This window comes from Tiliqua scincoides, chromosome 1, assembly GCF_035046505.1.
Source record: "Tiliqua scincoides isolate rTilSci1 chromosome 1, rTilSci1.hap2, whole genome shotgun sequence".
Lineage (NCBI taxonomy): Eukaryota > Metazoa > Chordata > Lepidosauria > Squamata > Scincidae > Tiliqua > Tiliqua scincoides.
Window position 1 is genome coordinate 13,971,544 of NC_089821.1, and position 24,137 is coordinate 13,995,680.

General features: G+C 46.3%; 1 protein-coding gene across 1 annotated transcript; it reads right to left on the reverse strand.

The window, feature by feature from the left end:
• Positions 1-692: 692 nt before the first annotated feature.
• Positions 693-20,225, reverse strand: RHOV (ras homolog family member V). Its single transcript, XM_066630998.1, has 3 exons — positions 20,030-20,225; positions 1,998-2,056; positions 693-1,133 (listed from the first exon to the last, which is right to left on the reverse strand). The coding sequence occupies exons 1-3, from the start codon at positions 20,223-20,225 to the stop codon at positions 693-695; spliced, it is 696 nt and encodes a 231-aa protein (XP_066487095.1).
• Between the last annotated feature and the right edge of the window lie 3,912 nt (positions 20,226-24,137).

Consider the following 24,137-nt stretch of genomic DNA (forward strand, 5'->3'; position numbering starts at 1 on the left):
AGGGGGAAACAACTGTTGCTTCAGAATCAGTCCTATATCTTTCTAGCTTTGTGATGTCAGAGGAATCCAGGTCATTTCATCAGTGAATATTTTGTCCTTTTTAAAGGATGTGCTACACAACCACTGTTCCTTTGCACAAGATGTCCTGCTCTACAGTACCTTGAGGACTTATTCCGTTTCTATAAACAGCACTGAATGGCAAGTCTGAGCGATACTTCTAACTGAGTAGGCCATACTATTTTCTGATGTGGTCTCCCAGACAAAGTCCCTCTATCCTGAACTATGCCTGAGAATGGTTGCTGAAGTAGCGATAACTCTCAAGTTTTACATCTTTGTTTAATTAAAGACTTCGTGAAGCCTCTGGGTGCTTCTGGAAACTGATCATGCCATCTGGTTTATCTAACAATCACAAACTTGGATGTTCTTTAATACTGAACTCTAACATGTGAAAGTAGTGAAGTATCCCTGTCGCTTAAAGTTTGCATGGATCATTTGGTATCCTGGCGCAACACAAGTCCACTACCAGTCTTCTAGGCAAGTCCCACCACAACCCAGCAAGAGCCAGGGCTCCAAGTCACCATGGCAACAACAATCTCCTTGTTGGAGCCATTTCTGAGTCACTTCACCCTCGATGGGAGAAGGTGTGAGGTCAAATCCTGGCTCAAAAGCCTGTCATCCACCACACCAGCTTTTCAAACAAAGCAGAAGAACTTCTTCCATCGGCACTTGGAGAGGGTTTTGATTCCTTTGGCTGTCATTTTCTTTTCCTGCTGGGCCTTGTGCTCCACTGCACTGACAATGGCCGTATCAAAAACCTCCTTCAGGTTCTTTTGGGTCAGAGCAGAGCACTCGACGTATGCCTGAGCCTGGATTTTCTCAGCCAGGCCTTCAGCCTGAGTTCTAGGCACAGGCTTCACATGGTAGCGGTCCAGGCTGATCAGCACGTTGACATCATCCCTCAGGTCAGCTTGTGTCCCCACCAGCACCACTGGGGTCTGGGGGTTGTGAGTTCGTATTTCAGGGATCCATTTCTCTATAATGTTTTGGAAGGATGTGGGATTCACAACGCTGAAGCAAACCAAGAACACATCAGTGTCGGGGTAGCAGAGTGAACGGAGAATATCAAAGTCTTCCTATGGAAGGAAAACAGAGACATCCAGATCAGTTTGTGACCGACACTTATAGCAATAATGATAGGAGAGCTAGCAGGTTCTCAGGTACAACTACTTTGTATCTTCCACTAAAGGAGGTGTTCTCAACCTTCCTTGCTGAAAGCTGCCTTGGTAAACCAAAATCCAAACAGTTTGCACTATCCCAGGTGTAAATAAGAGGAAAAAAGACATATTGGTAGATCCCTTTTATACCAGGTATAGGTTAAGCCAGGTATATGGAAAAGGATGGAAAGTTGCATTCTTTAAGGCCCACTGGATGAAAGATTCCAATAAAAAACAAAGAAAAGCAGATTCTCCACAATCTTTGGGGAGGACAGGTATCTCCCTTGAGCTCATCTCTCCCCCACAGCAAGGAAGTTTTGTGGCTCTGTATACAGGTACCTCACCTTGTAAGAATCCTGGCTGTAAAGGGCTCTGTGCGGGCTCTGTGCATTTCAGTTACTAGAGTCACAAAATGGAAACTCGTCTTAGGCATAATCTCACTAGGTAGTTTTAGAAAAGCCATGATTCCCTTGGTCTCAGCACATCCCTTCCATTTGCAACATGGGATAAAGACTAGCTTATACACAGGCCTATTGTAAGGACTTACAAGATGATGCATTTGAAGCATGTTATATAAAAATATGCTATGTACCAGTACATCTAGATACTGTATGTCATATAAAAGTTACTTATTTGTACCAACATCATGATTACATAATGCTAGTATTATAATTTCACTCTTCTTCCCAGATTTTCATCAACTCCTTTTTCTGACATCATTCTTGTCACCTTATGATAACCGAAACTGTCTCTATGTCTTTTAACTAGATTTATGAACCTCACCTGTCCTGCCGTGTCCCACAGATGAATCCGGAGCGGTGCACCATCCACTAGGACCTGAACTGCAAACAGAGAGAGAAGATGAGTAAGTGCTTGTTCATGTACTTCATGCATATTCAGCACTGTCTCCCTTCATGTACCTGGGAGTAGCCTCAATGTGAGAAGCTGCACAGTACCATCTAAAATACTCCCATTCCTTTCCTGGCTAGAACCAAGAATGTTCCCACTCATCCCCCCCCAACCCTTGCAACAAGGCTGTGAGTTAGATTAGGCTGAGGAAACGGACTGTTCCTAAGTCACCCAGTGAGCTTTGTGGCCCAGTGTGATTTCAGCCCAGGTCTCCCCCCCACTTTTAGTCTGACATAAGAACATAAGAACAGCCCCACTGGATCAGGCCATAGGCCCATCTAGTCCAGCTTCCTGTATCTCACAGCGGCCCACCAAATGCCCCAGGGAGCACACCAGATAACAAGAGACCTCATCCTGGTGCCCTCCCCTGCATCTGGCATTCTGACATAACCCATTTCTAAAATCAGGAGGTTGCGCATACACATCATGGCTTGTACCCCATAATGGATTTTTCCTCCAGAAACTTGTCCAATCCCCTTTTAAAGGCGTCCAGGCTAGACGCCAGCACCACATCCTGTGGCAAGGAGTTCCACAGACCAACCACATGCTGAGTAAAGAAATATTTTCTTTTGTCTGTCCTAACCCGCCCAACACTCAATTTCAGTGGATGTCCCCTGGTTCTGGTATTATGTGAGAGTGTAAAGAGCATCTCCCTATCCACTCTGTCCATCCCCTGCATAATTTTGTATGTCTCAATCATGTCCCCCCTCAGGCGTCTCTTTTCTAGGCTGAAGAGGCCCAAACGCCGTAGCCTTTCCTCATAAGGAAGGTGCCCCAGCCCCGTAATCATCTTAGTCGCTCTCTTTTGCACCTTTTCAATTTCCACTATGTCTTTTTTGAGATGCGGCGACCAGAACTGGACACAATACTCCAGGTGTGGCCTTACCATAGATTTGTACAACGGCATTATAATACTAGCCGTTTTGTTCTCAATACCTTTCCTAATGATCCCAAGCATAGAATTGGCCTTCTTCACTGCCGCCGCACATTGGGTCGACACTTTCATCGACCTGTCCACCACCACCCCAAGATCTCTTTCCTGATCTGTCACAGACAGCTCAGAACCCATCAGCCTATATCTAAAGTTTTGATTTTTTGCCCCAATGTGCATGACTTTACACTTACTGACATTGAAGCGCATCTGCCATTTTGCTGCCCATTCTGCCAGTCTGGAGAGATCCTTCTGGAGCTCCTCACAATCACTTCTGGTCTTCACCACTCGGAAAAGTTTGGTGTCGTCTGCAAACCTAGCCACTTCACTGCTCAACCCTGTCTCCAGGTCATTTATGAAGAGGTTGAAAAGCACCGGTCCCAGGACAGATCCTTGGGGCACACCGCTTTTCACCTCTCTCCATTGTGAAAATTTCCCATTGACACCCACTCTCTGCTTCCTGGCCTCCAACCAGTTCTCAATCCATGAGAGGACCTGTCCTCTAATTCCCTGACTGTGGAGTTTTTTCAGTAGCCTTTGGTGAGGGACCGTGTCAAATGCCTTCTGAGAGTCCAGATATATAATGTCTACAGGTTGTCCCGCAGCCACATGCCTGTTGACCTTTTCAAAGAATTCTATAAGGTTCGTGAGGCAAGACTTACCCTTACAGAAGCCATGCTGACTCTCCCTCAGCAAGGCCTGTTCGTCTATGTGTTTTGAGATCCTATCTTTGATCTTTGCTAGAGCATCTCCCTATCCACTCTGTCCATCCCCTGCATAATTTTGTATGTCTCAATCATGTCCCCCCTCAGGCGTCTCTTTTCTAGGCTGAAGAGGCCCAAACGCCGTAGCCTTTCCTCATAAGGAAGGTGCCCCAGCCCCGTAATCATCTTAGTCGCTCTCTTTTGCACCTTTTCCATTTCCAATATGTCTTTTTTGAGATGGGAGCACACTATGAGAATGTACCAACATTAGCGGACATAAGACTTTTCAGAGTGGGCAAGATGTGCATCCAAACCCACTCAGTCTACCCATGCCAATGCCTTTGATCCGCATGGACCACTGTGTCTGCTCACTGACCAACACCTCAGTTAATTGTGTGAACAATGCAGCCTTACACTCAGCATGATTTTTCTTTCAGACACCTATTAGAACTTCTTCCCATGCAGACATCCACTGTGTGTTTTACTTTACCTGTGTGGATTCAGCTCTCAGTTTCCATCTTACAGAAATATGGGGTAGGGTGTGAGAAGGAAAGGTAGGTCTTTTCAAATGATTTTGATTCAGGGTTCCTTCCTATTGCTAATGTTTAGTCAAATGGAAGGCTGGCAATAATGTAATAGGGAACGTTGATCTTTCTAAATATTTAGATTGGGATGAATGCAGCTCATTAACTCAAGCAATTGCTTCCTAGCTACCTGTACTTGCTTGCATACACGCACAGACACAGGAGCACACACCGAATGACTATAAGTTATGTAAACAGCAAAAATCACAGAAACCAGGACATTACCCCTGCACGCTTACAGCTAAAACAGCAAGGGGCATGTGCAAGAAAAGATGACAAGCACAAGAGAACTGTGTTCTCACAACAGCATTGTGGTACCTTGACAAAAGCTGAAATGCCTACATGGAAGGACATAAAGGTTAATCTGCACCTATTGTCAATTTCACACCTGACTCTTGAAAATACACTTGCTGGGGAAGTCAGAATTTGCTTGGGCTTCTCAGTGGGTTGTCACCACACGTACACAGAGCACAACACATATGTGTGTATATGCGTGCTCATTATTTACTTTTTGCTATGCAGACATTCCTGGTCACCAAGAAGGCTGTTTAAAAAGCACAGGCTTCCACACCTCTTGGATGACCTCCTTTGTCTCGCTGACACACTAATGAAGTGATGGAACCTTGTTCCAAACATCCGTCCTTGTTTACTGTCAACAGTGAAATTGCACTGGTGGCAAGTTATTTGTGCCATGCTTGCAACAGCTGCACCTCTCCATAATTGCAAGGCACCCTGACCTAGCAAAACCACACAAGCAGCCTCAGATACAAGACAGAGGCCCCTCCCTTGGAGGTTTCATAGTCACAGTCTTTGCAACAGGTCAATTTTTCCCCACTGATTTCTGCACAGCGGTTTCACTGCAGGGGCTCACTGGTTTCTTAGCAGACAATTTAATCATGAAAGTGTTCCCCTGAGGGCAGAAACATCAAATGGCACTGGCACAGAGGATGAATAAGACCAGAAAAAACACAACAGAATAAAAGCATAAATAGGTGACTGGACTGATTAATGATGGCAAGTTACTGTGTGAAGTCCTTTTTAAGCAGTCTTCTTTCCTCTACTTCCAGAAGTTTGGGAGTACATATAGGTTTTTAGAATAAAGATATGAGCCAGTCAATCTCCAGAACGTTCATGGAAGTTTGATCGTCTCCCCTGCATATTTATACTCCACTTTTCAGCAGGTTGGCTCCCAAAGCAGCTTACAATTTAACATTTATTTACGAATAGTATTTTTACGCCACCTTTCATGCTGAGGGGAACAAAAAAGGGACACAAATGTAAGAGGGAAGCATCCTGATCCCTGGCAGTTGAGGACATAGTTGAGTGTCCAGAGGAAAAGGTCAGAAGGAGATGCAGATGGACTGGGTGGGGGGGTGGGGTGGGGTAGGGTGAGGGTGGTGGTGGTTGTGGTTGTAAACATGCCAGCTCACAGGACAAAACACAAAAACAAGCTACCCTCTGTTGATCTGTGGGGAGAACTCAACTAACAGATAATACAGGAAGGGGAGAGGCCAGAGTGGTAAAAATCAGTTAGGACAAGATGCATAATTAGCATGAATATGTCATGGAGGAGAGGAGACATCCTGTGCTAAAGGTGACAATAGCCCGTACTTAACACCAACTAGTGATATTAGCACCATGTGCTTTATTCAACTAGGGCGTGGACCTGCTCTTTATTTTACAGAGATACAAGGTTAATCACTTCTCAGGCTTGATGCCATTAGCAGAGGAGCGGAAAGGGGCCTTTTCAGCCGCACTAGACACTGTTCCAGAACCACAATTCAGAGGATACCATAGTGATACCATAGTCTTCTGAGACTGAAGGATGCCAGCAGTGGAAAGGGGCACACAAACAACTGGCTTTAGAACTTGCAGTGACTTTCTTAGAGAAATAACTCCTGCTTCCTCACTGCCATTCAATATCATCAGGCAAAGGCTGCCCCAAGCATATTCCATCCTTTGTGTGATACATCATTAAGCCTGGCAAGACAACTTCCAATACATTACAGATGAAGTTTGGTCTCGTTTGTTTTTATTTTTTAAATGCCTAGATGCATTTAATGCCAGCCCAGAAAACAGGAGGGGGTGAACTCACTGTACCAGCTCCAATGAATAAACACATAAAAGTCAAAAGTCAAAAGCAAAAACACTGCTGCTGGGAGAAGGAAGAAAGGAGGGCTTGCAGGGGTTTGATACTTTAAAAAAAAAAATTGAGCAACTAGTAGATGAGTGTTTCCACCATTGCGTTGAGCGTGACATTAAAGGCCCTGCCTCATGTCTCATTGCTGCAAATAGGTGGTTGGTGGAGATGTGGGATAGGACTTTATCAGTAGCAGCATCCAGAGGATGAACTTCTCACTTAAAAAGGTTAGGTTGGACAAACAGCTACCAGTTTCTAGAAATGCAGCAGAATCATATTTATTTCTTTTACCCTTTTCTTGATTCTGCTCTGTTACGCTTAGTTTTTATATACGCTCTTGATTTTAAATTCATAAGCTGAATTTTCATTGCTGTCTTTGGTTTTTACCTGCTGCAATGGTTCATTTGTGTATCATTTTTTGGCACTGTTTCTATCGATTGCTAAACGACACCCTGCGGTTCTTATAAATTTTATGAATTAAATAAATGCATAACCCCAAAACCGTCACCTGAATTTGGCTACTACAGCCTGCCAAATAGTGGTGCCAGCTCTGTGGGGCAAGCCAGGTGTCAAGGTGTCTTGCGTCACCATCATGATGGTAGGGAAATAATTACGGCTCCTAATCTGGACAAACAGTAGCTGTCCTTGGGTGGTGGAATGGATCTAAATGCTACCACCTCTGGATTAGAGGATAGGAGCGAGGTGGGGGGAAGAACAGGGAAGTGTGGTAGATAGGGAGGCAGATGAAGCAGAGCCTCCCCACTGGAGTTCTTTGGAAAGCAGCGTGTCAGTTGTGAGTGCTTGCACACTTCACATGTGGTGGTGCTTTGTCAAGGACTCTGGTGGGGAGACTCTGCCTCACCTGCCGCCCCACCCATGGTACATCCCTGGGGAGGGAGATCTACCTAGCGAATGTTCTGGTCCTGGAAGGTAAAGGCTCCCTACAACTGATATGACAAACCTCCATGAAAAGTTTGCGTGCTGCTGTGTTAGGGGTGGGGCGGGGAAAGAGTTGTGAGAGAATGCTTGCTGCACTAAACAACTGATCCATGTGAATGCCAAAGGAAAAAGAAAGGGAGACAATGACAGATCAAGGTCACACAGCACCTCTTCAGCTATCACAACAGCAAGATGTGCAAGCCATCCCTTCCTTACGGCTGGGAGACAGTTGTGTTTGTTACCACATCACAGCCACAGAGAAAGAAGAGAAACCTGTTCCTGGTCAAAACAGTTGCTTCGATGCTGGTTTGATCTTCAAGATAATGGGCATTTCCCTCTTGGTGTCTCATTACTTTGTTCTTGCCAACCCTACACAGCTAATGGAAAATGGCTGGCATGAACAGAGACCTACCAATGCAAAAACAGAATTCAATGTTCTATATGTTTTTAGGACTAAAAGAAAATATTTATTTACTCAGCGTGTAGTTGGTTAGTGGAACTCCCTGCCACAGGGCGTGGTGATCGCATTGAGCCTAGACGCTTTTAAAAAGGAATTGGACAAATTCTGGAGGAAAAATCCATCACGGGTTACAAGCCATTATGTTTATGTGCAACCTCCTGATTCTAGAAATGGGTTATGTCAGAATGCCAGGTGCAAGGGAGGGCACCAGGATGCAAGTCTCTTGCTGTCTTGTTATCTGGTGTACTCCCTGGGGCATTTGGTGGGCCACTGTGAGATACAGGAAGCTGAATTAGATGGGCCTATGGCCTGATCCAGCGGGGCTGTTCTTATGTTCTTATATGTGAATACATACTGTTAGTATGTGTAGCAGAGCTGGTGCTGCTTGAGTTGAGTATCCCAGTGCAACTCTGTCCAAGATCAGTGCTCATCAGTGCTCACTCTTTGCATGCTGAAGTTCCCAGGTTCAGTCCTTCAGCATCATCATTCAAAAGGCTCAAAAAGGAGCTGATGAGAAAGACCTTTGCCTCTAGACCAGGAGTGCCCAAACCCCAGCCCAAGGGGCCATTTGTGGCCCTCGGCAACTCCCAATTGGACCCAAAGGGATTCCCTAGTCTCCAATTAGCCTCAGGACCACAGAGCCCAACACCTGTTCTCAGCGCAAGGGCCGACTGTTTGATCTTGGGTGTGAGCTGCAGATTGAGTTTTCTCTCCACTGCTCGCTGTTTCATGTCTGTGAAGCAGCAGCGGCAATAAAGGAAAGGCCGGCCTTGCTTTTGAACAAGGCCTTGAGCTATCGAAAGACCTTCATTCATTCATACAAGTTCCATCTCTAATATATTTGTTCATGTAAATTTATTCAAATTTTAAATGTAAATTAATTTTTTTTCTGGCTCCCAACACAGTATCTGAGAGATGATGTGGCCTTCCTGCCAAAAGTTTGAACTCCTCTTTTGAAGACTTTTGGAGAGCTGCTGCCAGAGTAAATATTGATGGGCTATGTTCAATGGAGCTGCAGGGACATTTCCATTGAAATGCATCGGTATTTCAATTGAATCAATTTCAATCGGTATTTCAATTGAAACGCATCGGTAAAGCAGCTACCACGTTTTCCAGACTCACAAAGAGAGTCTGGTTCAACAAGAAGCTGACGGAACATACCAAGATCCAGGTCTACAGAGCTTGCGTCCTGAGTACACTTCTGTACTGCAGCGAGTCATGGACTCTTCACTCACAACAGGAGAGGAAACTGAATGCTTTCCACATGCGCTGCCTCCGACGTATTCTCAGCATCACCTGGCAGGACAAAGTTCCAAACAACACAGTCCTGGAATGTGCTGGAATCCCTAGCATGTATGCACTACTGAAACAGAGACGCCTGCGTTGGCTCGGTCATGTCGTGAGAATGGATGATGGCCGGATCCCAAAGGATCTCCTCTATGGAGAACTCGTGCAAGGAAAGCGTCCTACGGGTAGACCACAGCTGCGATACAAGGACATCTGCAAGAGGGATCTGAAGGCCTTAGGAGTGGACCTCAACAAGTGGGAAACCCTGGCCTCTGAGCGGCCCACTTGGAGGCAGGCTGTGCAACATGGCCTTTCCCAGTTTGAAGAGACACTTGTCCAACAGTCTGAGGGTAAGAGGCAAAGAAGGAAGGCCCATAGCCAGGGAGACAGGCCAGGGACAGACTGCACTTGCTCCCAGTGTGGAAGGGATTGTCACTCCCGAATCGGCCTTTTCAGCCACACTAGACGCTGTTCCAGAACCACCTTTCAGAGCGTGATACCATAGTCTTTCGAGACTGAAGGTTGCCAACTAACTATGTTCAATGGACTGACACAATATAAGACAGTTTCATATGTTCTTGTTCAGATTGCTCCTCCATTCTCCTTCCCTTGCCAATGTTATACTTGGAGTGGGAGATGCAGCTGCCAAGTAATTTCTTCCAGCATTGCCCTTTACTTACCTGGGCAGTACTTAGGTCCAAGTTCCATTCCAGACATTTATCCAAACCTGGAACCAACACAATTCAGAACACTAATATCGCACCTGTGTGAAAGCACAAGGCTGGATAAAGTGCGAAAGCAGCAATGAGGTTGTTCTCAAGTCAGACACCAAAAAGTTGAGGATTACCTGTCCAGGAAATCTGGAAATGAGGGCTTCAAGATGCAAGCCCTCTTCCCTGGACTGCCATTCCACCTGAAGCTACAGACTTAAGGGTGCTTGAGCAGCAGTCAAGAGTTCACTGAACTATAATCGAGGCACAATTGCCAACAAGGCTCAAGAAGAGCTAGTTCCTGTACTCTCCACAGCCCTAGCAGCTCATACTCTGGGGATCTACCATTTATTATGGAGGCCATGGCATTGATGCAATGTGGCCACATCTATAAATATTCCTGCGGCTTTCAGTGATAGGGCATTTTCATCTAAGTTATGCACAGGACTGGCCTGTATGGTGGTCATGAAGGGATTTGCCCTAAGAGCTAGCCCACTTTTATCAGAACCCAGACTAAGAGGTTCCTAGGGATCATTGTTACTGACTTCCAGGTTGCAGAAGGAAGAGATTCACTTGCATTTGCTCAACAATTGCATATTGTCATTTCCCTTTGGCTAGGAGGACGCACACAAGTGGTGGGGTGCAGAAGCAGGCGGAACTGTGCCCCTTTTGAGATGAGCCAAAATCCAGAATAATGTGCTGGTATGAGGAAGTTTCTTTCCTCTAGTTTGTAGGTCTCTCTGACCTGAAACATGCATTGTCCTCTCCCTTCAAAGGCTGCAAGAGTTTCAGTATAAGCTGGCTAAACAGGATAGTTTGGTGGACGAAGGTCATGCATATTACTGACCCCCAAGTGGAAAACTTGCAATGACAAACACCAGCAGCTCCAGTCTCAAGCACATACATGGGAACTACATCTGTTTTCCAGTGCTATCAAGACTACTATAACATTATTTTATCTGCTCACTTGCCACTCACAATCTGTTATTCCACTGACAGCCAAGAAGTCTACAGAACCTTCCATGCCATTCATTGATGCATACCCCAAACATGTTTTAGCTGGTATTTATTATATTTACTGTATATACCAGCTTTCTTTCATGATTGAATGCAGAGTAGCATTCTTAGGATTCTCAGGCACTCCCCCATTCAGGCACTGACTGGGCTCAGACCTCCTTAGTCTGCATCATGCACTTTTGGACCTTTTGCTTGAACCATTGTGTCTGTACAGTACTGACACACTGAAGCAAAATCCCAGCCACACATATTACATTGGAGTTGGGTGGAAAAGCCTTTCTGTGAACAACCAAGCCCCCTCTGGATAAATCTGATTCTATGTACTTTATCACATAATGCACACAGCATATGTTTCATTTAGGGAAAACTGCTGGGAGAATGTTCTCCCTCTGCAATGGAAGGGGCTGAAGCTTGAGGGAAGGTCTATGGTCAGTGCTGAATAAATGAGAGACAAATGTTTTGAGTCATTTAATTAAAAAAAGAGAAAGAAACTTTGGAAGATTGTTATAAAGTTGGCCTGGATTTCAAGGAGAACCTACACTATAGCTTCTCAAATCTGGGTGTGCAGTTTGGAACTTCACCCTGCCCATAAATGGGATGATCGTCTGAGTTTCCAAATGGGCCTGGAGGATGCAGCCTTAGGGTCTCTATTCAAAGTGCACCCCAATTTGAAGGAGCCATTGGTGATGCTGTGGATTCCACTGGATATGCACATGAGAGACTCCATGTGGATTCCACATGGATATGTGGTCATGTGGATTCCACATGGATATGCAATGGAGAGAGGTGAAAAGTGGTGTGCCCCAAGGATCTGTCCTGGGACCGGTGCTTTTCAACCTCTTCATAAATGACCTGGAGGCAGGGTTGAGCAGTGAAGTGGCTAAGTTTGCAGATGACACCAAACTTTTCCGAGTGGTAAAGACCAAAAGTGATTGTGAGGAGCTCCAGAAGGATCTCTCCAGACTGGCAGAATGGGCAGCAAAATGGCAGATGCGCTTCAATGTCAGTAAGTGTAAAGTCATGCACATTGGGGCAAAAAATCAAAACTTTAGATATAGGCTGATGGGTTCTGAGCTGTCTGTGACAGATTGGGAGAGAGATCTTGGGGTGGTGGTGGACAGGTCGATGAAAGTGTTGACCCAATGTGCGGCGGCAGTGAAGAAGGCCAATTCTATGCTTGGGATCATTAGGAAGGGTATTGAGAACAAAACAGCTAGTATTATAATGCCGTCGTACAAATCTATGGTAAGGCCACACCTGGAGTATTGTGTCCAGTTCTGGTCGCCGCATCTCAAAAAAGACATAGTGGAAATGGAAAAGGTGCAAAAGAGAGTGACTAAGATGATTACGGGGCTAGGGCACCTTCCTTATGAGGAAAGGCTACGGCGTTTGGGCCTCTTCAGCCTAGAAAAGAGACGCTTGAGGGGGGACATGATTGAGACATACAAAATTATGCAGGGAATGGACAGAGTGGATAGGGAGATGCTCTTTACACTCTCACATAATACCAGAACCAGGGGACATCCAATAAAATTGAGTGTTGGGCGGGTTAGGACAGACAAAAGAAAATATTTCTTTACTCAGCATGTGGTTGGTCTGTGGAACTCCTTGCCACAGGATGTGGTGCTGGCGTCTAGCCTGGACGCCTTTAAAAGGGGATTGGACAAGTTTCTGGAGGAAAAATCCATTATGGGGTACAAGCCATGATGTGTATGCGTAACCTCCTGATTTTAGAAATGGGTTATGTCAGAATGCCAGATGCAGGGGAGGGCACCAGGATGAGGTCTCTTGTTATCTGGTGTGCTCCCTGGGGCATTTGGTGGGCCGCTGTGAGATACAGGAAGCTGGACTAGATGGGCCTATGGCCTGATCCAGTGGGGCTGTTCTTATGTTCTTATGAGACAAGGTTCAAATCATTGCTGAGCTATGAAAACTCATTGGGTGGCCATAGATAAAGCAGCATCTCCCAGGGCTACTGCTGTAATGGGGAAAAAGGTGATAAGGACGCATTGTATCCTGGCCTGAGTTCTTGTTACAAACAAACACCTCTAGAAAATAGGCTTCAGTTATTGTTCAAAGAAGGGGAAGCAATGGACATTTGCAGGTTGTGCAGAGCACAACTTTTTAGGCTAGCGCTGCTAGAACTTGGAAGCCAATTTGCAGAGAAAGAAAGTAAACATGGTACAGTGGATACAAAGCATCGGAATAAGGTCTGTTCTTCCAAAAAGCACATCTGCTGCTGTGGAAGTGGGAAAGGGCAATCAATAAGACTGAACAAAAACTTACCCCTCATTAATGAGTCGGAAGATTTCATGATTTTTAATTCTAACACTTGTAAAAACTGCAGATGGCAAATGTCTTAGAAGAGGCATTCCCTTAGAAGAGGCAGTCCTTCCTGGGTATAAGTGGAGGAAGAAAACCTCTTCTAAGATGATGCCTCCCATGACACATGGGTAAACAAAATACAGAGCCCAATCCTATCCAATTTTCTAGTGCTGGTGCAGTTGAACCAGAGGGGTGTGGGCTGCATCCTGTGATGGAGGGGCAGTCACTGGGGTCTTCTTAAGGTATGGGAACATGTGTTCCCTTATGATGGGCTGCATTGTGGCTACACTGGAGCTGGAAAGTTGGATTGGGTCCACAATTTCTTGCTTGAGATGATTCTTTTTTCATGTTAAAATGTATGGAGAATTAATTAATTAGCTCATGTTCAAATGATCATTTGTCTAGCTGGTTTTTTTTTTTAATCAAATAGCAAAAATGCTTTTTAAAAATCACTGCTCAGAAAATCCAAGCTTCAGACTGACCACTGGAATATAAGATTTGGCCCACTGTTCACTGACTCATGACCTACCTGCCACCCAAGCATCACATGGCCCAATTTTAAAAAAACAGATACATCACTTTCAAACATGCTTCAGCATGTTCACTCTAAGGTTCACACTACGGAAAAAGCTATTCATTTTCCAAGAGACCAAAAGTGGAAGGTGAAACTACCTAACTGCCCAACCCTACTCATATTTACCCAAGAAAAGTCTCAGTAATTCTTGACATTTATATCGTGCTTTAGTGTTTGCATACATTCACTTCCCCTGGGGGAATCCCCTGGGGGCTGGGGATAAGAATACGCCCTCAGTTTGGCTGTACTTGTCATAAGAGGCAACTAAACAGCCACCGGGGAGATGGGACTCGTCAGCCTGGGAAGGCAGCTCATCTGAGAGAAGGAAAACTCTGATCCCAAACCTCCACTGCCTTGTGGCTACATCCAGTTATGGAAAAGGCTTCAGGAGTCAACCTCGAGGCAAAATCCAGAGCCGGAGTCCCTGAGGCAGTTCATGGCTGAACACAGTCACATTCTGGCAACTCCTGCGACGCCGCTGGAACCAACCATATTGGCTTCTGCCTTTCCATTGGACCATTTCAGCGACGTGGAGAGGGGGGATTTGCTGCATGGGTAACAGCCTATCCTCCATACCTACTTTACCCAGGCTTCGCGCACTAGAGAGGACACTGTGTTCCAGGACTACCATTCAGAGCGTGACGCCATAGTCTTCCGAGTCTGAAGGATGCCAACATTCACTTGTATTTCCAACAACATCCCTTTAAGGTTGATATGCCTTATTATTTCAATATGGCAAGTTAGGGATGGTGTGAGTATGAGAGGGAGAAGTTTTCCAGTGACTACCTAGTGAGCTCATGGCAGACATGGCATTTTAATTTGGGACTTCCAGATTCATTGTTGAATATATTAACCTCTATGCTAAACCAGAAGAGGTTTAGCACCTCTTCTGTTGCCCTACCATCACCCTATCAATTAAAATGCTTGAGGCCCCAATCCTATCCAGTTTTCCAGTGCCAGTGCAGCCTTGCCAATGGGGCATGCACTGCATCCTGTGGCAGGTAGGCAGTCACAGAGGCCTCCTTAAGGTATGGGACCATTTATTCCCTTACCGTGAGGCTGCATTGCATTCTGGAAATTTGGATAGGATTGGGCCCTGAAACTTTTGCAATTTGTTCCTTGCATCTGTCTTCTTTGCATCTGTCTTCACGGCAGAAGACCTCGGGCAGATACCGCTGCCCGAACGGCCCCTCCTGACCGAGGAGTTAAGTCAGATAGAGGTTAAAAGAGAAGATGTTTCAGACCTCATTGATAAATTAAAGATCAATAAGTCACCGGGCCCTGATGGCATCCACCCAAGAGTTATTAAGGAATTGAAGAATGAAGTTGCAGATCTCTTGACTAAGGTATGCAACTTGTCCCTCAAAACAGCCACGGTGCCAGAAGATTGGAGGATAGCAAATGTCACGCCTATTTTTAAAAAGGGAAAGAGGGGGGACCCGGGAAACTATAGGCCGGTCAGCCTAACATCCATACCGGGTAAGATGGTGGAATGCCTCATCAAAGATAGGATCTCAAAACACATAGATGAACAGGCCTTGCTGAGGGAGAGTCAGCATGGCTTCTGTAAGGGTAAGTCTTGCCTCACAAACCTTATAGAATTCTTTGAAAAGGTCAACAGGCATGTGGATGCGGGAGAACCCGTGGACATTATATATCTGGACTTTCAGAAGGCATTTGACACGGTCCCTCACCAAAGGCTACTAAAAAAACTCCACAGTCAGGGAATTAGAGGACAGGTCCTCTCATGAATTGAGAACTGGTTGGAGGCCAGGAAGCAGAGAGTGGGTGTCAATGGGCAATTTTCACAATGGAGAGAGGTGAAAAGCGGTGTGCCCCAAGGATCTGTCCTGGGACCGGTGCTTTTCAACCTCTTCATAAATGACCTGGAGGCAGGGTTGAGCAGTGAAGTGGCTAAGTTTGCAGACGACACCAAACTTTTCCAAGTGGTGAAGACCAGAAGTGATTGTGAGGAGCTCCAGAAGGATCTCTCCAGACTGGCAGAATGGGCAGCAAAATGGCAGATGCGCTTCAATGTCAGTAAGTGTAAAGTCATGCACATTGGGGCAAAAAATCAAAACTTTAGATATAGGCTGATGGGTTCTGAGCTGTCTGTGACAGATTGGGAGAGAGATCTTGGGGTGGTGGTGGACAGGTCGATGAAAGTGTTGACCCAATGTGCGGCGGCAGTGAAGAAGGCCAATTCTATGCTTGGGATCATTAGGAAGGGTATTGAGAACAAAACGGCTAGTATTATAATGCCATTGTACAAATCGATGGTAAGGCCACACCTGGAGTATTGTGTCCAGTTCTGGTCACCGCATCTCAAAAAAGACATAGTGGAAATGGAAAAGGTGCAAAAGAGAGCGACTAAGTTGATTACGGGGCTGGGGCACCTTCCTTATGAGGAAAGGCTATGGCGTTTGGGCCTCTTCAGCCTAGAAAAGAGATGCCTGAGGGGGGACATGATTGAGACATACAAAATTATGCAGGGGATGGACAGAGTGGATAGGGAGATGCTCTTTACACTCTCACATAATACCAGAACCAGGGGACATCCACTAAAATTGAGTGTTGGGCGGGTTAGGACAGACAAAAGAAAATATTTCTTTACTCAGCATGTGGTCGGTCTGTGGAACTCCTTGCCACAGGATGTTGTGCTGGCGTCTAGCCTAGACGCCTTTAAAAGGGGATTGGACAAGTTTCTGGAGGAAAAATCCATTATGTGTTACAAGCCATGATGTGTATGCGCAACCTCCTGATTTTAGAAATGGGTTATGTCAGAATGCCAGATGCAAGGGAGGGCACCAGGATGAGGTCTCTTGTTATCTGGTGTGCTCCCTGGGGCATTTGGTGGGCCGCTGTGAGATACAGGAAGCTGGACTAGATGGGCCTATGGCCTGATCCAGTGGGGCTGTTCTTATGTTCCTACAACTGTTCCTGGCTGCAAGTAATCAGTCAAAATTATCAGTGTGTTAACCACATTAACCTGTTGCAGAAAACACACACACACAGTCCTGTGGCACCTAAATGGATTATAGCAGTGGTTCTCAGTCTCTGGAGCCTTTTGCACTGTTTAGGAGTGCAAAGGGCTCCAGAGACTGAAAAGTTTAGGCACCACAGTACTCTGTGTTGTTTTTTTATGTAATGGGCTCTAGGAGCCCTGCTGGCACACATGCAGAGTCTCGGGAAGCCCCAGACGACCAGTGCTGAGCAGATGGTGGCGCCACTTGTGGTGTGCTCATGGAGCCACAGGCTCCTAAGAGCACACTTTCAGAAATGCTGGATTATAACATAAGCTTTGGAAAACTAGAGCCTAATTCATCAGATTGGATCAGTCAACGTGCATTATTTATATATATTACAGGATGACAAACAAGTCCAAAATATGAACAGGCAGACTAAGAACCAGAGACAGTTGGAAGACCTTTCCATATCACTGTCCTCTTCTCAACCTCTCAGCATCTCCATTCTATTTAGATATACAACCTGGAAAACAAACATCCCCCCCCCAAAGCCAATCTCTTCACCTATTGCATTTCACAAGCAATACCAGAAGCTGCACTCTGTCTCTCATGCTGTGCCTTTTTTCCATTACAAGGCAGGCATCCAGACCAACAGAAACTCTTTAAGGCAGGGATCTTCTGACCAAGGCTTTGAAGAGAGGAACTTGTCATGGAGATCTCTCACCATTAGACAATGCTGACAAAGCTGGGAGATTATCCTCTCCCTGCCCTTGGGAGGACAATATGGCAGTACTAGGACTGGGGACTAGCACGTATGCACTGCTGAAACAGAGACGCCTGCGTTGGCTTGGTCATGTTGTGAGAATGGGTGATGGCCGGATCCCAAAGGATCTCCTCTATGGAGAACTAGTGCAGGGAAAGCGCCCTACAGATAGACCACAGCTGCGATACAAGGACATCTGCAAGAGGGATCTGAAGGCCTTAGGAATGGACCTCAACAGGTGGGAAACCCTGGCCTCTGAGCAGCCTGCTTGGAGGCAGGCTGTGCAGCATGGCCTTTCCCAGTTTGAAGAGACACTTGGCCAACAGTCTGAGGCAAAGAAGGAAGGCCCATAGTCAGGGAGACAGACCAGGGACAGACTGCACTTGCTCCCAGTGTGGAAGGGATTGTCACTCCTGAATCGGCCTTTTCAGCCACACTAGAGGCTGTGCCAGAACCACCATTCAGAGCGTGTTACCATAGCCTTTCAAGACTGAAGGTTGCCAACTAAGAAGGACTGGGGAAAGTTATCAGCAGTAAACGGTAGTCTAAAATCACCAGAATCTCTGATACAGGAAGGCCAGCGGTTCCAAAGACACATACATGAAGGAAATGTGCTACTAAAGGTGAGGTGGCAGATTTGGAGACTGTCTGGTGCCCTGACTCAACACTTTGGGTTTCTCAGCTCACGTTTGAGAGAACACTCCTGTCTGTTTCACAGCTGCATTGTCGCAAGAAGCTTGCATGGTAGGGCTGTTCAGCAGGATGCAAGCAGCCAATCCTATCAACACCAGAGCCACCCACAAATTGCACACAGAACAGAACTGTCTGTCCCTTGTGTGGAAGCCTAGGTGCCCAAAGAGCATGCTGGAAGTTGTAGGAAGAGGGGGTAAGAACACATGAAAATGAAAAAAAGGGCAAGGCTTCATTCTCCCCCCCCCCTTATTATAATGTGTTCTATGCCCAACATGTCTCAACAGACAATCGTCCTCAGGGTACAAAAACCATACAGTGCCTTATTTCATGATAGTTACAGCTGTTCACTTCAAAGCCTGTTCTACCCACTTGGAAGCACTTCCTCCAAATTACTCTTTTTTCACAGGCCCTCCTTCCCACACTTCCAGTTTGGCATCCTGTCACATGACCAGCAGTGTGGGAAACAGATCTAAGGTAATCAGGCCCTAAGGTGCTATTGGAGTTTCATCCTAATAAATGAATTTCTAACACTCCCACACAACCACCTCCTTCATCCTGTACTTTAATTAGGAATACTGTACAGTTGAAATGCAGTAAGCTCATGATACTTACTCCTTCAATTAACACCCCCCCAACTAATCAAATAGACTAGGTGACTTGCATAGCTAGCAGAGGGGGAGGGCTCACATGTTTCAAGTAAAAGGCCAAAACTTTTATCGTTGTCACCTCCTTTGGCAGGTTCAAGATGTGCTCATGCTATGAGAACCTTTTTCAAAAGTTCTCATAGCTATTAATGCTGATTCAACATCATTAGTGTTTTAACCTTGGGAACATGCAAGGCTTTAAATATGGTGTGAGTTTAAAATTTGCTTCCTTCAAAACATGCAAAACTAAGAATGAGCCCACCAGATGAGCTTTACTTTTGATTCCCCCTAAATCTGCCTTGACAGTCCTATGTTTCCTTAGCCTGTTTGGCTGCATTATCTCTGACACCCAAGCCAGCTATCACCAAACCTCTTCAACACTCCAACTGATTAGATTAGATACAGGGGGGTTATCAGTCTTAGAACTACACAGAAGTCACATGTAGAAGTCACATGTAGGTTACCTTCTTTTTCCTGGTAAGGTTTCCCCATGTCAAGACAAGTTTTTCCTGTCATTCATATGGCTGCTGGGAAAACCTTCACCTCCTGAATTTCTACTAGTCTTACTACTGACTTATTAAAAGTAAGTACTACGGAAAAAAGAGTTGGCAATCCTATGCACATTTTCTATGAAAACCAATAGAATTTCCAGGAACACACAGGAGCAGGCTGACCCCAACACTTTAATCATTCTTTAGGTCAATGATTTTCAACCAGAGTGCCAAGGCACATGGGTGTGTTGTGAATGGTCCACAGATGTGCCGCAGGAGTTAGGGGGAATGTCATTTATGAACTGGGCCATTAGGGGATGTGATCCCTGTGCCAGCAACAGGGTGTGCCGTGTCAATTGTCCAAAACCTGATGGTGTGCCTTGACACTTTTTACACCTTGTCAGTGTGCCATGAGATGAAAAAAAAAATGAAAATCACTTCTTTAGGTACTTTATATCCCACCTTTCGGATCTTATAGAGTCTGATACTTTCTGGAGTAAGAGCTCAGGTTCTCTGGTTAGAATCCCACCCTGGGATGCAAACCTCTCCATGGCCAGTGGGGGTGTCAGCTCACGTGCATCCCCCCAAACTGTCTTATAGGCAGTTAGCAGAAAGGGAGACACATCAAGCTCCTCGCAGGAAGGAAGGGACGAGCTTCTCCGCCTCCCCGCGGCTTACCTGAGAAGGTGTCCAGGGCAGTGGGTTGATACTGGTCGGGGTAGCCATTGGTGGTGTAGCTCACGATCAGGCTGGTCTTGCCCACCGCCCCGTCGCCGATGAGGACACACTTGATGCCCAGTTCCGAGCCGCTGCCCCGGGGGGTGCTGCACCTTCGCAGCGTGGGGGAGTAATCCAGGAGCTCCTGCGGGGGCATGACTTGGGGGGCGGGGGGCGGGACCGCCGGTGATCCTCTTTTCCAAACGCTGGGGGGCTTGCAGCAAAAAATGATGCAGGTGTGTGTGTGGATGCCTTCTGTTGGAAAAACAACAGCCCTGCAAGGACGCCACCGAGCACCAAGACACGGGGGGAGCCGACGGTGGGCCAGCAGTGCCGCTATTCCCACGCACGGGGCCCGATTCCCCGGACCTGCATCCCTTCAGGAGCGGAGAGTTGCACTGGGGAGCTTTGCAGCCTGCTGGGCGTGAATGCCGCCCGCTCCGCTTTGCATTCAACTCCCCAAACCTGCGCTGGTTTCAAAGGAAGGAGGAAAGCACACCTGATTTGCATGGGCCCCACCTCCTCTCCCTGCAACCTGATGCTGCCGGCTCGATGCTCAGGCAAAACTCCGGCAGCTCAGTGGCGTAGCTAGAAGGGGTGCAAAGCACTAAGTCGTGCAGGGAGCCTCACCGCGACGTGCAAGCGGCCTCCTTGCACACTGCGGTGAGGCTCCCTGCAAAACTTATTGCTTTGCACCCCCACTCTAGCTACGCCACTGCTGAAACTCAGTACTAATCTTTCCTCTTATTGCTTGGCTGGTGGAGCTGCTTTGGAAGTGAAACTGGGGGGGGGGGGAGTGGGGCAGTTTGCCTTCTGATTTTCTGCAATAACACAAATGCACGCAGTGCACTTTTTTTTTTTTACTGAAGTGACCCCTTGGAGGGGAAGCTGCTGCACAATCACACTCACAGGGTTCTTTGGAAGAGATCTAAAATAATTGAACACTGCATTAAGTGGTGTAGCTAAGTGGGTACAGGGAGTAGCAACTGTACCATGCAACAAGCTTTAGGGGACAAGCTTTTGGGGGGTAACAACCTGAGTTTGACACTACCTGTAGTGTCAAACCTTGGTATGCACAAATAATACCATCATGTTATATATAATGGAAAAGGTAATTTAATGCAGAATGCACTGAAACAAACTGCTCTGGAATATCAGTTTTCTATCAAAAGGTAGGGCCAGTTAACCAGAAAATGAAAACCTTATGGAACAAAAAGGGAAAGAACTCAGAACTGACCTATGAGACTGATCTGAGAGGCAATGAGATGTTGTTATGATACAGCATGGAACCATGCTGTTAATATAAGTCAGCTTTCATTTCCATGTATCACAATGCAGTTACCCTGCTAACTGGATAAAGACACTTTTTCAAGCGGAGCTCCAAATTATACCCCGGAAGTGATGTCACATTTTTTTATTTATTAATGAATTAAATTTGATTTTGTTGGGGGGGGGGAGGCTAAAAAAATCTTCTTTGACCCCAGGTAGCAGATATATGCCTTAGCTGTGCCACTGGCTGGGTAGAGGTCTCAGAGCAAGTGGGTGGTGAGCTGCTGGGGGGGGGGCTGGAGGCTGGTTTCTCTCCAATTTTCACTTTTTATAAAGCCTGGGCGTGACATCACTTCTGGTTATGACATCACTTCCGGAGCATCATTTTGAGCTCAGCATCAAAATCAATAGCTATGCCACCACACATGTGATCTCCTCTGGGCTGAGAGGTGACAAGTATCTATGTGTCAGGGGCAGATTTAAATCAAGGGCTTTCAAAGATGCAGGCGGGCCTGAGACTATACTCCAAAACACATGAAATATTGCCCAAGAGCAAATACAGGTAATTGATTGCATGATCTTGTGCTCAGAGGAGTCCCTGACCGAATGTGTTTGACCCCAGACACTATCAAATGCAGCCAGTGGTATGATAACACATTTTTTCTCCCCCTTGACATGTGATGCTGCACAGAGTTAAATGTGTGGAACACTGAATGGTTTCAGGAATAACTGACTAGGGCTAGGAACTGACTGACTAGGAAGGGTGGAGGAAGTGAGAGAGACCCTGTTGGAGGAGAGATGAGGCAACTGACTATGCTGAGGGCCCAAAGAGATGGCAAAGGGCCATGGGTAAGAAAGATGGTGCAAAATCAGCTGGGAAATGTGGCTAGCTATGACCACACTAATGTACGCACTGGCACCCTTTGGCAGGCATCCCTCTAGTTCAGCGGTTTTCAACCACTGTGCCACAAGGCAGCCTCAGGTGTGCCAGAGGACCTAGGCAGCAGCCTCCGCCAGGAGAAGGAGGGGCCTGCTTTGACCCTCACGCAGCAGCAGGCGAAAAAGGAGCAGCCGCTTTGCATCTCCTGCTGCTGAGCAAGAGGAAGGCTGCAACTCGATCCTCATTTACCTGGAAGTAAGCCCCCTTGACTATTATGGGGCTTACTTCTGAGTAGACATGCCTAGGATTGGGTATGAAGTCCTTGGTTGCCTGCTGATTGAGCAGCCAGAGGAGCCTGGAGGAGGTCTGGGTGGAGTGAGAAGGCGGGAGCCAGGGGCAGGCAAGCAGGTAGGAAGCCATGCTGGGGCCACCAGCCTAAGAATGGGCTGGATGAGGGTCCACGAAAGTCCCTTTTCCTTGCCACAGTTGCTTGCAGCTTCCCAAGGCCTTACCTTTGCCTTTCAGAGGAGGGGCCCTGGGCCACAATCCTATCCACACTTTCCTGAGAGTAAGCCCCATTGACTATAATGGTACTTACTTCTGAGTAGGCATGCCTAGGATTGGGCTTTTGGTCACACTTTTTTCTGAAATACAGGAGTAGGCAATGGGGGGGAGAGAATGTGAGTCAAGTGATTCTGGACCTTTGGAAGGTGCGGATGAGTGAGGGAGGGGCAGTAGGAGAGGTGCTAACTGCAGTTATGAGATGGGGGGGAATGTCCCTGTGGGAGGGGGTGGGTGGGGGAGAGGAGGAGAGAGAAGTGCCAATTGCCCGCTCCTGTATTGGAGAAAAAAAGAGTGCAACCTAGGCATTGCAACCCAAGATTGCAACCCAATAAGATTTGCAATAAGATTGCAACCCAATCCTAGGCATGTCTACTCAGAAGTAAGTCCCACAGGCACATCCCCCCCAATGTCCCCCCTAGGCTTTGGCTACAATCCTAACTACACTTTCCTGAGAGTAAGCCCCACTGAATAAAATAGGACTTACTTCTGAGTAGACCTGGTTAGAATTGTGCCCTTTGTCATGTAATGATTTAATTGTATTAATTATATTAATTAAAAATTAATTGCAATGTCCTAATTTAATGCAAGTAAAAAACTGGGAGTGTGCCTTGACAATTTTAGTGCCTTGAGAGTGTGCTGTGAGCTGAAAAGGGTTGAAAATGGCTGCTCTAGTTCACTGTTTCTGAAACTGTGGGTTGGGACTCACAAGCCAATTTCAGGTGGGTCTCCATTCATTTCAATTTTTTATTTTTAAAATATTAGGCTAGATGCTACCATGTCATGTGACTGCATTTGGGAAAACGTGACAGACCTGTACTTTTAACAAGCTATTATGCAGATTCTTTTAACAATGATAATCAATGGGACTTACTCCTGGTAAATATGGGTAGGATTGCAGCCTAGGATAGTGAAAATTTTTTCCCTGCATGATGATATCACTTCCGGTGGGTCCTGACGGATTCTCATTCCAAAAAGTGGATCCCAGTGCTAAATGTGTGAGTACCATTGCTCTAGTTAATTATAATCACTTAAGTTCTTTCATACTTTAAAAGAGTTTCCCCACTTTAAAAAAGTGAAACATTACTTACTTACTTAGTAAGTAAGGCTTACTTCCAGGTAAATGAGGATCCAGCTGCAGCCTTCCTCTTGTTCAGCAGCAGGAGATGCAAAGTGGCTGCTCCTTTTTCGTCTGCTGCTTTGTGAGGGTCAAAGCAGTAGCTTCTCCTGCCCGAGGCTGCTGCCTACATCCTCTGGCCCCATGGCACACCTGAGGCTGCCTTGCGGCACACTAGTGTGCCATGGCACAGCAGTTGAAAACCACTGGGTTAGGGTAATGATCAAATTACTTTTCTTGAA